Raw genomic sequence first — 12500 nt, 5'->3', positions numbered from 1 at the left:
ATGTTTGAAAATAAGCAGAACAAATAGGCTAAAAGAATATAATGAAAAGTTAAACTATTCCTGCCAACATTCTGGGACTAGTCTGTTACAGTTAAATGGGACCATTCTGCTTGCACAACAAAATGGCTAGGGCAAGTATAACTGCAAACATAAATCTAGAAGTGGTAACATATATTTCTAGCATATATTTTAATTTAAAATGTCCCAAACAATTTCAAGTTTAATGTTTCTTACAAAGACTCATCACTCAAACTAATACTCATTACACAGAACTCGTTAGATTTAACAAATCTGGAAAATACATGTATCACATCAACACACAAAATGCCTTGCAAATAAACGTACATAAAACCGAAGTGTTGATTTTTTTTATTCTATTTTCAATCCAATCAAGAAAAGGTGCTTCTTCAATTTTGACAGATGGCCAACTACAAAATACTCTTCGGATTTTTATTAGAGTACAGAATATACATAAAATAAAAGTATCAATTATTCAACTCCATCACATCTACAAGAACAGCAAATTGTCAAGGGTATTACAATTTTACAAATATACCAGTACATAAAGTTGGGGATACATGCAAGCCCCTCCTTTCAAAAGGTTAGATACTGAACGTCGTAAAAGAAATCAGTTGCCCTAAATCTCCAACAGAAGAGTGACATTTGTGCAAATGATAAAAAACTTTACTTCTCTCACTCTGTCAACTGCTTTCAGAAAAGAAAAATTAAAAAAAAAAAAAAAAAAAGCTCTTGCACCCTTTCAGAAATAACCACACACGATCACAGTGATAACAGTCTTCAGTACACAGATATTATACATTTTATACATATTTATCTTGTATTGTCTCCCAGATCTACCTGATTAGCTCTGATTTCCATATCAAAGATCAACAAATGGTCAATGAAATATTCAAATGTTAAGCCATTAATAATAATAAAAAAAAAAAAAAAAAAAAAAAAAAAAAAATTGGATATCACACCACAGATACAGGAAATAAATGCATCACTAAAGAGCATGCTAACTTTTATTTTTTCCTGATAGACAATGATCAACACCATAAAAGATGAAAAAATAATAAATAAATAATAATAATAATACACGATATATATTTATATTTTTTTGTGATCAAATGGAACTCCTAAGCAATTTAATTGCACAAAGTATCTCTTAAATTTGGGTGGATAGTTTTTTACTCACCAAGTTCTTTTAAATACTCTTGTGATTTCCAAAACAATATTTATGTAGTTTACTTCAAATTAGAACATTTTCTTTCTCTTTTCATTATCCTTTAGAACCTTCTTCTTCAGCATTTCCTTGTATGACAAAATGTCTCCTTCCCACTTAGTAACAGTCTCCTTCTCGCAAATCCAAATCTCCTCTGCCACCTGTAATATTGATAAAAATGAAACTAAGACTATGGAAAATTATTTACATGTTCAAGATTCTGTAATAATAATAAAGTGAGTGGCTATTTCTACTACAAGTTGTCTTAAAAATTAGGTGTAGAGCAAATGGTAGATATAATAAATTCCAAAACAAAACAAAAAAAAGTATGTAATGTCACAAGGGATAACGTGTATAAATGGCACAAGTATGAGATTACTAATACCTATAAAATATGGACACACTGTTCCATTGACCAATCAGTATTAAAAAAACACCACTTCTATTCATCTTTAGTGAATATATTCCACAAGAGTAAAACTTACTTATTAAATTTATTCTTCTTCTAAACCTTACCTGAGAAATCAGCCTGAAGTCGTGAGAAACTAAGACCATGCCTCCATCGAAGTCATTAATAGCATCGGCCAAAGAATCAATGGTTTCCATATCCAAGTGATTTGTAGGTTCGTCAAGTAGGAGCAAGTGAGGGGTTTGATGAGCCAACCACGCAAAAACGACTCGACAACGCTGTCCATCACTCAACTGACGAATAGGTGATACTTGCTGCTTCCCAGTTAATCCATAGCGCCCGATAATCTTTCGTACCTTAAGGTAAACATTTCAAAGTTAAATAGTATGAAAAGGTTTCAGCTAGGACACATTATAAAAAAAGCAGACATTTATCTATAATATATGAAACGGCACATGTCCATGCTCTATTCATTATGCCAAGGACATTCTTGGTTAACACTTGCATTATTCTCAACTTCAAATTCTAAACTTACCTCATCACGTTCCTTCAGCTCTGGGAACTGAGTCATCATGTAATCAATTGGAGAAAGATCAAGGTCAAGAAGTTCATGGAGATGCTGATGATAACGAGCAATTCTCAAGTGGGAATTTTTACGGATCATGCCTTGAGTTGGGGTCAGATCTCCATAAAGAAGTTTTAGAAGGGTTGACTTTCCTGCACCATTTGGCCCTACCAAGGCAAGCCGTGTGTCCAAATCAATACCAAATTCCAGATTCTTGTAAATGTATGGTGTAGTCTCCTTGTAGCGGAAACTGACATCCTGTACCATGATTACCTGAAATTATCAAGATGATATCATTTGTGTTCTTTACATACTATGTCAAGCATTATGCACACATTATTACATTTGCAACTGCACATTATTTACACAAATGAAGGGTTATAAAGTAAATTATGATAGTAATAATTCAACATTCGATAAAAACTATCTTCCACAATCTTACTGGAGGAGGAATTGTCCCACACTCTGGGAAGAAGAAGGTAAGTGTCTTGTCCTTAGAAACTTTCTCTGTAAGACCACCTGCTACCATCTTAGCCAGGGTCTTTTCCTTGGACTGTGCCTGACGTGCAAGCTTAGCCGAACCGTGACCGAACCTCGCAATGTAGTTCTGCAAAAATTTGAGAAAGACTAAGTAAATGTATATTCGTGTGTGCGTATGTGAAAGTATGAAATGGCAGTGAGAGCGAGTGTGTGTGCGTGTGTAGAGCCCCTCTCCACGGTTGATGGGTGGGTGGGTGGGCTGGGTGGGTGATTAGGTAGATGGGTGGGTGGGTAGGCTGGGTGGGTAGGCTGGGTGGGTAGGCTGGGTGGGTGATTAGGTAGATGGGTGGGTAGGCTGGGTGGGTGATTAGGTAGATGGGTGGGTAGGCTGGGTGGGTGATTAGGTAGATGGGTGGGTAGGCTGGGTGGGTGATTAGGTAGATGGGTGGGTAGGCTGGGTGGGTGATTAGGTAGATGGGTGGGTAGGCTGGGTGTGTGATTAGGTAGATGGGTGGGTAGGCTGGGTGGGTGATTAGGTAGATGGGTGGGTGGGTGATTAGGTAGATGGGTGGGTGGGCTGGGTTGGTGATTAGGTAGATGGGTGGGTGGGCTGGGTGGGTGATTAGGTAGATGGGTGGGTGGGCTGGGTAGGTGATTAGGTAGATGGGTGGGTGATTAGGTAGATGGGTGGGTGGGCTGGGTGGGTGATTAGGTAGATGGGTGGGTGGGCTGGGTGGGTGATTAGGTAGATGGGTGGGTGGGCTGGGTGGGTGATTAGGTAGATGGGTGGGTGGGCTGGGTGGGTGATTAGGATGGGTGGGTGATTAGGTAGATGGGTGGGTGGGTGGGTGATTAGGTAGATGGGTGGGCGGGCTGGGTGGGTGATTAGGTAGATGGGTGGGTGGGCTGGGTGGGTGATTAGGTAGATGGGTGGGTGGGCTGGGTGGGTGATTAGGTAGATGGGTGGGTGGGCTGGGTGGGTGATTAGGTAGATGGGTAGGGTAGGCTGGGTGGGTGATTAGGTAGATGGGTGGGTGGGCTGGGTGGGTGATTAGGTAGATGGGTGGGTGGGCTGGGTGGGTGATTAGGTAGATGGGTGGGTGGGCTGGGTGGGTGATTAGGTAGATGGGTGGGTGGGCTGGGTGGGTGATTAGGTAGATGGGTGGGTGGGCTGGGTGGGTGATTAGGTAGATGGGTGGGTGGGCTGGGTGGGTGATTAGGTAGATGGGTGGGTGGGCTGGGTGGGTGATTAGGTAGATGGGTGGGTGGGCTGGGTGGGTGATTAGGTAGATGGGTGGGTGGGCTGGGTGGGTGATTAGGTAGATGGGTGGGTGGGCTGGGTGGGTGATTAGGTAGATGGGTGGGTGGGCTGGGTGGGTGATTAGGTAGATGGGTGGGTGGGCTGGGTGGGTGATTAGGTAGATGGGTGGGTGATTAGGTAGATGGGTAGGTAGGCTGGGTGGGTGATTAGGTAGATGGGTGGGTGGGCTGGGTGGGTGATTAGGTAGATGGGTGGGTGGGCTGGGTGGGTGATTAGGTAGATGGGTGGGTGGGCTGGGTGGGTGATTAGGTAGATGGGTGGGTGGGCTGGGTGGGTGATTAGGTAGATGGGTGGGTGGGCTGGGTGGGTGATTAGGTAGATGGGTGGGTGGGCTGGGTGGGTGATTAGGTAGATGGGTGGGTGGGCTGGGTGGGTGATTAGGTAGATGGGTGGGTGGGCTGGGTGGGTGATTAGGTAGATGGGTGGGTGGGCTGGGTGGGTGATTAGGTAGATGGGTGGGTGGGCTGGGTGGGTGATTAGGTAGATGGGTGGGTGGCTGGGTGGGTGATTAGGTAGATGGGTGGGTGATTAGGTAGATGGGTGGGTGGGCTGGGTGGGTGATTAGGTAGATGGGTGGGTGGGCTGGGTGGGTGATTAGGTAGATGGGTGGGTGGGCTGGGTGGGTGATTAGGTAGATGGGTGGGTGGGCTGGGTGGGTGATTAGGTAGATGGGTGGGTGGGCTGGGTGGGTGATTAGGTAGATGGGTGGGTGGGCTGGGTGGGTGATTAGGTAGATGGGTGGGTGGGCTGGGTGGGTGATTAGGTAGATGGGTGGGTGGGCTGGGTGGGTGATTAGGTAGATGGGTGGGTGGGCTGGGTGGGTGATTAGGTAGATGGGTGGGTGGGCTGGGTGGGTGATTAGGTAGATGGGTGGGTGGGCTGGGTGGGTGATTAGGTAGATGGGTGGGTGGGCTGGGTGGGTGATTAGGTAGATGGGTGGGTGGGCTGGGTGGGTGATTAGGTAGATGGGTGGGTGGGCTGGGTGGGTGATTAGGTAGATGGGTGGGTGGGCTGGGTGGGTGATTAGGTAGATGGGTGGGTGGGCTGGGTGGGTGATTAGGTAGATGGGTGGGTGATTAGGTAGATGGGTGGGTGGGCTGGGTGGGTGATTAGGTAGATGGGTGGGTGGGCTGGGTGGGTGATTAGGTAGATGGGTGGGTGGGCTGGGTGGGTGATTAGGTAGATAGGTAGGTGGGTGAGAGAAAGGTGTGATAGAAGTCCTTATAACTTGATATACAGAATTTTCTACTTTTCAGTATAAATGAATATAAATATATATAAACATTCTATTCTGAGTCAATTTTATCTAAAGGGGATATATAACCTGAAAACCTGATAAAAATATTACACTGTTAATCAAGTAAATTTCTCACCTTCATATGAGCAATCTGGTCCTGCTCCCACTGATACTGCTTCATTTGATTCTCAAGTTGTTCAACTCTTGTTCGTACAAAGGCATCGTAATTACCACCAAAGTATTTCAGCTTCCTTTTCTCCATGTGGATAACATTTGTGCAAACACCATTCAAGAAATCCTGAAAAACGAAGCAACAACAAATGAAACCTCGAACAACATGGGTAACAGTTAAAGTATGTAAAACGTTATCATGTATAAAAAAAAAAAAAAACAGGGGGGGGAGGGGAGGGGGGTTCTGACCTGCGAGTGAGAGATGATGACCAAAATACGCTTATATTTTGCCAACTCCTCTTCCAGCCACACGCAGGCATCTAAATCCAAGTGATTGGTAGGTTCATCAAGGAGCAAAATATGCGGCTTGACGAACAGAGCGCGGGCAAGAGCAATTCTCATTCGCCATCCTCCAGAGAAATCTTTGCAAGACTTCTCCATCATCTCATGGGTGAAGCCAAGACCATGAAGAATGTAGGCAGCCTTTGCCTGGGCTGTATCAGCTCCAATTTCATCCAAACGGTCATAGACATCCATGAGTTGTTCCTGAGACTCTGTAGATTCACAGAAATATGTATCAGACTAGAAATATTTGCATTACTAAATTAATTATGGCTTAGAGAGAGAGAGAGAGAGAGAGAGAGAGAGAGAGAGAGAGAGAGAGAGAGAGTGAGAGTGAGAGTGAGAGTGAGAGTGAGAGTGAGAGTGAGAGTGAGAGTGAGAGTGAGAGAGAGAGAGAGAGAGAGAGAGAGAGAGAGAGAGAGAGAGAGAGAGAGAGAGAGAGAGATTAGTCTACAAACAATGATCTTACAAAAAGCTCAATACTGGGTATGTAATTCATCTTGTTAAATTAGTAATGGCCAAAAAGTTTAAAAATGCTATTTAGCTGAAAAGGGTGCCTTTTGCATATATATTTTTTCAGCAATCAGGAAGATAAATTGGAAATTAAAAAGAGTACATATATTGTATGCTCCGTGAAAAATGCAAAATAGAAAACCTCTAAATGAACCAAAAGTGCAAATAATAATAAAACATCCCCACACTTCATCAATTATAATTTGTTCTGAAACCTCTCCCTAAAGTTCAATGGTTGTGATATATATCAAGGAATGTTGAATAAAAATCAACTTTACCGTCATCTGCACTCGTCGCCAACTCTTCAGCCAAACTCTCCAAGCGTATTCTCTCTTCATCAACCTCCATAACACACTGAAGCGCAGTCTTTTCTGATGCTGGCATTTCTCTTACTAAGTGGAAGATGTCAAGGTGATCTTGAATAGGCACCTCCCTATTTGCTATTGTTGCTAGCAGAGTGGACTTGCCACAACCATTTTCTCCAATTAGTCCATATCTGTAAACATATTAGTGATCAGACAAATACAACAATTAACCTATCCTGTGATACACAGGATAGTCTGCATACTTATCAAAATGTAAAAATCTTTAAATCAATCCAATACAAATTTCAAACATCTTAATAAACATAAATCATGCTTAAAATTAAACACAAATCAAAGGTTGCCAAATCACCTTCGTCCACAATTCAACTCAAGCTTGGTGTCCTGCAGCATCTCTGAACCATGGAAAGTGATGGAAAAGTTGTCAATCTTAACATCCCGAGCACGTGAGTGGATACCCAGGACACCAGTGCATGATCGTGCTTCAGCAGCAATCTTCATGTCTTCTTCAAGACGGCGACAAAGCAGTTCTGTCCAAAAGAAAAGGAATGAAATGTATGAAATTCACCAAGTAAAAATATAATTTATACATGGTAAATATAACAGAAGTTTATTGAATAATTTGTACAACTTGGTCAAATCTACTCAACCCAATTAGCACATATGGCAAGAATACATGCAATGCCCAATATAACACAAGTTTATTTATTGTATTTACACATAGATGGCTCTCTACAAGTGCTTAGTCACCAAGGAGTCCTACATATCTCATCTGTTTATTTTTTCCTCAACTTTTAGAAAGGGTCTTTTGCATCATTTCATCATCTTAAATGTTGAAAATGTAATACTAATTTAATAATCGTAACAAATGTGATAACAGTATCAATGTCAACTGTATTAAAAAGAACATTTTACCACCAATTCAAGGAATTGGGAAATCAGTATCAGTCACTAGGGCTACTGATACTCCTTGCCGGCTGAGCACATGTGGAGCCATCTGTATGTAGCAGCATTAGAAAGAAAGAAAGAAAGAAAGAAAGAAAGAAAGAAAGAAAGAAAGAAAGAAAGAAAGAAAGAAAGAAAGAAAGAAAGAAAGAAAGAAAGAAAGAAAGAAAGAAAGAAAGAAAGAAAGAAAGAAAGAAAGAAAGAAAGAAAGAAAGAAAGAAAGAAAGAAAGAAAGAAAGAAAGAAAGAAAGAAAGAAAGAAAGAAGGAAAGAAGGAAAGAAAGAAAGAAGGAAAGAAAGAAAGAAAGAAGGAAAGAAAGAAGGAAAGAAAGAAGGAAAGAAAGAAGGAAAGAAAGAAAGAAGGAAAGAAAGAAGGAAAGAAAGAAGGAAAGAAAGAAGGAAAGAAAGAAGGAAAGAAAGAAAGAAGGAAAGAAAGAAGGAAAGAAAGAAGGAAAGAAAGAAAAGAAAAAGAAAATAATAATAATAATAATAATAATAATAATAATAATAATAATAATACAGGGGACCAAACATAAATCAAGGGCAGTTGGGTTCATCCCAAATAAATTACCTTCTGCGCTTAGTTTCTCTGCTGCCTCAGAGTTGCCATTTGTCATGGGTGTGGTTTCTCTTGAATTTTTCTTAGAGTTGTTTGCAGATCCATTGACTTGGGCCTGTAAAAACAAATCAATAAGTTAATAATATGAACTAGGATACAAAATTATCTGTACAGGAAAAGCAGAATTCTGATTACACATCTATTAGATATAATAATGGAATATGGTCAGCTGACAGAAAAGTCTAAATTCATAAAATAACTAAAATCTACAAAGAAAGTTGATGCTTCTGCCATCACACACAGTCCAATTAAATTTGGTTTACTTCTAGGATCCAACCTTAAGAGCTTTCTATCAATTAATATGATTAGCATTTTGTAGGTAAAATTGCAACTTATGATATAGTAAATAAATAAATAAATAAATGAAAAATCTGACTTTTCAAAGAAGGATCATCAAGTATCATTACCTACGAACAACAAACAATACATCGTCAAACACTGAAATTATCAGTCGAGTCATAGCACAATTTTGTAGTACTTACTATTAGGTAAATACAAAATGATAAAAATCGCTGCCTTATTTTCTCACCTTCTTGTCCTCCTTGGGCTCTATTTTCTTGCCGCTTGCCTTGGCCTTGGCTGCTTCCTTCTTCTTCTGATCTCGCTTTTTCTTGGCGTCGGACGGCATGATGTATTCTGAGGACATAATGTATCTAAGTTAACTAAGATTTAAAGCAGAAATAATATTGTGCCTATGTGTAGCATGATAGTCTCATGTAACAAAACTTGTATGTAGAGTTAAGGCTAATCCAAACTGAAGGAAAGATACCAGTAAATGGTATATATTTACATGACTGCACTAAGATAAAGAAAATCTCAGGACACTCTTAAACCCTTCACGACAGGTCACGTCTCTAGACAAACCGCTCGAAATGTGGCGTGCGGCTGTACGCCAAAGCACTACAAGGCGGTGATTCGGCTTGATGTACCGAACTCCCGCACTCAAAGTTGGCACATTGCCATTGATCGCCATGATGTTTGTGGAGAGACTGAGTACCTACACTATTGTAACTGGGACTAGTCTCAGAGGGGTGTGGTGACTACACAATTACCCAGTAACCTACAACTAAGAAAAGATGGTTTTGAGGGGGAGGGGGGCCTTTGCACTTGACCAAACTTTATAACCTTTCACCAATAAATTTAGAAACCTTGTATGCCTTACTTTAAAGTAGAAGGATATGGCCTAGAATTTGATAGTATTAATATTGTGAAATTTGGCTCTACTCTCTCTAGCCAGAGTTCTTAATCTCACATTTTCTATAAGTTTGCAGGGAGGTGGTATACTTTGGTATGCATTTACAGGAAAATGTAAGTGCACTATATTAATCAAAGACAAACCACACTCACTAATACATGAAATAATCTGTGGGCTAAAAATAACACCAGAAAAAGAAAATAGGTCGCAACAAATGCTGCCTGGAGAGTAAGTCCATGGCAATCATGTTTGGGTCCAGGGGCAGAGCTCATGATCAGAAAACATGGAGATCGGATAAAGGTCTGGGGGAGGAAAGCCCTCCCAGTTAGGAAGGTTTTCGGTTCATAGAGGAATGGCTTTGAGTAATAGGGAAAGTTTCAGAGGAGTGCAAACACTTCATAAACATTACAAATACTTTCATTCATATTTACAAAAGAAAATAACGAGAGATTCACACACATTACAGTGTGCATAACCAAAAGGAGGACAAATAACTGCAGGATTGGATGCCCGTGAGAAAATATAACCTTAACAAGTATAGATCAAAACACACTAACAGATATATATTCTTGTTCTATATTGTTTAACAAATTGTATGAAGAGAGGAACAAAAGCGCAGTCACAGAAGTGTCTACTCCACATTTAAATATCTTGCTAAATGCTCCGGTAAAACTAAAAGGTCTACAAGTTCACTGATCTCTCTCCATATAGGGCTTAGCTTCTTTTTTTGATGTCCGTAACTATAATTATAATAAATAACCTGTAACATCCACTCCAGCCTGGGACTGATCCCCACGCACGGGGCTGAGAGAGCAGGTCCCAATTCTGGCCTGAGAAATGCCATCATACATCCACAAAATTAAAATACTCCATTATTGCATTACACAATATGATCCAATATACTTGAAAACACTTCAGCCCTGCCTTTTTTTTTTTTATATACAAGTTTAAAGATCGTGCTGATGTCCAAGAGGGTTAAATAAGATAAACAATACCAGTCATTTTAGCATGGTTTCTGGCCCACTTACATTGGCCTGATGAAATACATGCCAAAAACAGATTGATCAATATTCTATGAATTAGACCAAGGACCACCAGACTTTCCCTGGTTGCTGGAATTCTAACCAGGTTTTCATCAATTTTAGGTCCTCGTGAACACACTTGTTTACCAAATACAGACAATCAGTGATATTACATTGTATTTCACGGGATTAAGTTATGAAAAGCTTCATAAAATGAGAAAAGAATTATAGGCTCACAAGAAGAAGAAAAAAATTATTCGTTTTCTCCGCGATCTGGTAGATTTTTTCGCCGTAGGCCTATGATCACTTCATTTATTTTCCTTATTAACTAAAAAAAAGGGGAAGGAAGAACGGCCCATTCCACGGAGAACCACCCGGAAAAAAATTGAGAAATGTGGTAGGGAGAAAAAAGCATGACGCAAGCCTAGCCCCGAGAGCCAGCCTTTCTAAGAGTTAATTCTCTCTCGTCTGATTTCGCCTTTTCTCTCCCTTTAAAAAAAAAAATAAGCAAATAAAATACCCTCGTAGTACCCAAGGTCGGGGGATTATGCGAGTGAAGTAAGGCCTCGTCCGACGTCCCCTTGGCTGCAGTTTCCGCGGCTGAAGTCCGTCACACAAAGGCTAAATAAGGCACTGACATCCGCCACACCACTGAAGCAACGCATGGCCTAGTTTTCCGATGGACATATTTTCGCCGTTTCTCCCACCGGCGTCCATTTCTACCCGGAAACACGCGGAACATAGCCTCTCCTAAGTCCTAGGGGCGAAAACCAGCCGAAAAAGGGGATACTTACACTAAAAATACGCAAAGAAGGACAAGGAAGCCGTTCTCACGTGCTAAGATCACGGCAGGGATACCACTTCCACCTCATGCCGGCAGATGGCACTTGCTCAGGGACGAGGGCCACTCACCCAGCATTACACCGGAAATCTTATGTTAATTTTGTACTCTTTAGGTTCTTTGTGTCTGTAAGGTAGTTCTGATGTTATGAATATATTAATTTAAGGTTTTTGGTATGTACTTTAGATAATATTGGGTGATTTATTATTTTCTAATAAGTAAACGTGGAGGATGACTCTTATCCTCACTGAGTGTAAAGCCATACCTTCTCCATTCACATGAAAATAGCGGGAAAAGTAACTGCAGACGACTGAAATATTATAAAATACCGATGATACCTTAACTATTTTGATCTAAGGGACAATACTATATACAAAAAATGGCATGGCTGGGGATAATTACTAAGAATCAAACCATTAGCTATATTTTTCTTTACTTAGGCGTTAGTTATGTCAAAAAAACATGCAGTTTCTGAGGTTATTTGGCGAATAGGCACAATGACCAGGGCTATCGATTTATATATTCAGAAGAAAAAAAATACATCCACGACTTCAAGACACAATGCAAATAAGGACAGAAACCTTACATAGCACATAAACAATATGCGGTTTTAGTCGAGTCTGGGAAATGTTCTCTTTATTTGACTAATTCGCGTGCATTACAATGTCACTATATTCAAAGACTATATACATATTTAGCCTTTGACTATATTTGTCACATCCTTGTAAAATATCAAACACATTTTAGTCGTTTCCACTATAAAAGCTATTAAATAACTGAATATCAAGTAGAGGACCTTGTGTTAGGGAATATGCAAACGCGTTGAATTGAATCTGAATAAACTTTTTTCATTTCATTCTTAGGCAGAATATATATATATATATATATATATTTGTATATGTATATATGTATGTATATATATTTGCATATATGTGTGTATATATGTATATATATATATATATATATATATATATATATATATATGTATATGTGTGTGTGTGTGTGTGTGTGTGTGTGTGTAAATACACACACACACACACACACACACACACACACACACACACACATATATATATATATATATATATATATATATATATACATATGTATCTATTTGTTTTCCTTTTTTGCTCATGAAACAGATTTTTGCTTGTTTTCTGACTTTATGTATCATATCCTAAATTTGTGTTCCCCATCTTTTCATCAAACCTACATAGCTTTAGTTCAAAATGCCCCGGTCAAAATAGAAATAAAAATATTGTGAAATCCCTTTTCTAAATTGTATTCATTTTC

General features: G+C 39.9%; 1 protein-coding gene across 2 annotated transcripts in view; it reads right to left on the bottom strand.

Annotated features, from left to right (window-relative positions):
* LOC125034561 (ATP-binding cassette sub-family F member 2-like) overlaps nt 1-11246 on the bottom strand; it is an 11884-nt gene extending 638 nt beyond the window's left edge. Inside the window, exons 1-11 of one of the 2 annotated variants that reach the window (XM_047626450.1) lie at nt 11161-11246; nt 8679-8785; nt 8102-8204; nt 6939-7116; nt 6542-6759; nt 5658-5962; nt 5374-5535; nt 2642-2806; nt 2170-2472; nt 1742-1990; nt 1-1386 (exon numbers count right to left, since the gene is read on the bottom strand). The exon at nt 1-1386 is cut by the window's left edge and continues 638 nt beyond it. In XM_047626450.1, the coding sequence (XP_047482406.1) occupies nt 1258-1386; nt 1742-1990; nt 2170-2472; nt 2642-2806; nt 5374-5535; nt 5658-5962; nt 6542-6759; nt 6939-7116; nt 8102-8204; nt 8679-8777 (1911 nt within the window). In that variant the 5' untranslated portion in view covers nt 8778-8785; nt 11161-11246 and the 3' untranslated portion in view covers nt 1-1257. Of the gene's footprint in view, nt 1387-1741; nt 1991-2169; nt 2473-2641; nt 2807-5373; nt 5536-5657; nt 5963-6541; nt 6760-6938; nt 7117-8101; nt 8205-8678; nt 8786-10897; nt 11075-11160 lie in introns of those variants that run through there. The other variant, XM_047626451.1, reaches the window with a different exon arrangement.
* Nucleotides 11247-12500: the final 1254 nt, after the last annotated feature.

This window comes from Penaeus chinensis, chromosome 18 (genome assembly GCF_019202785.1).
Source record: "Penaeus chinensis breed Huanghai No. 1 chromosome 18, ASM1920278v2, whole genome shotgun sequence".
Taxonomy (NCBI): Eukaryota; Metazoa; Arthropoda; class Malacostraca; order Decapoda; family Penaeidae; genus Penaeus; species Penaeus chinensis.
The sequence above is the reverse complement of the archived record's forward strand: the minus strand, read 5'-3'. Positions and strand labels throughout refer to the sequence as shown.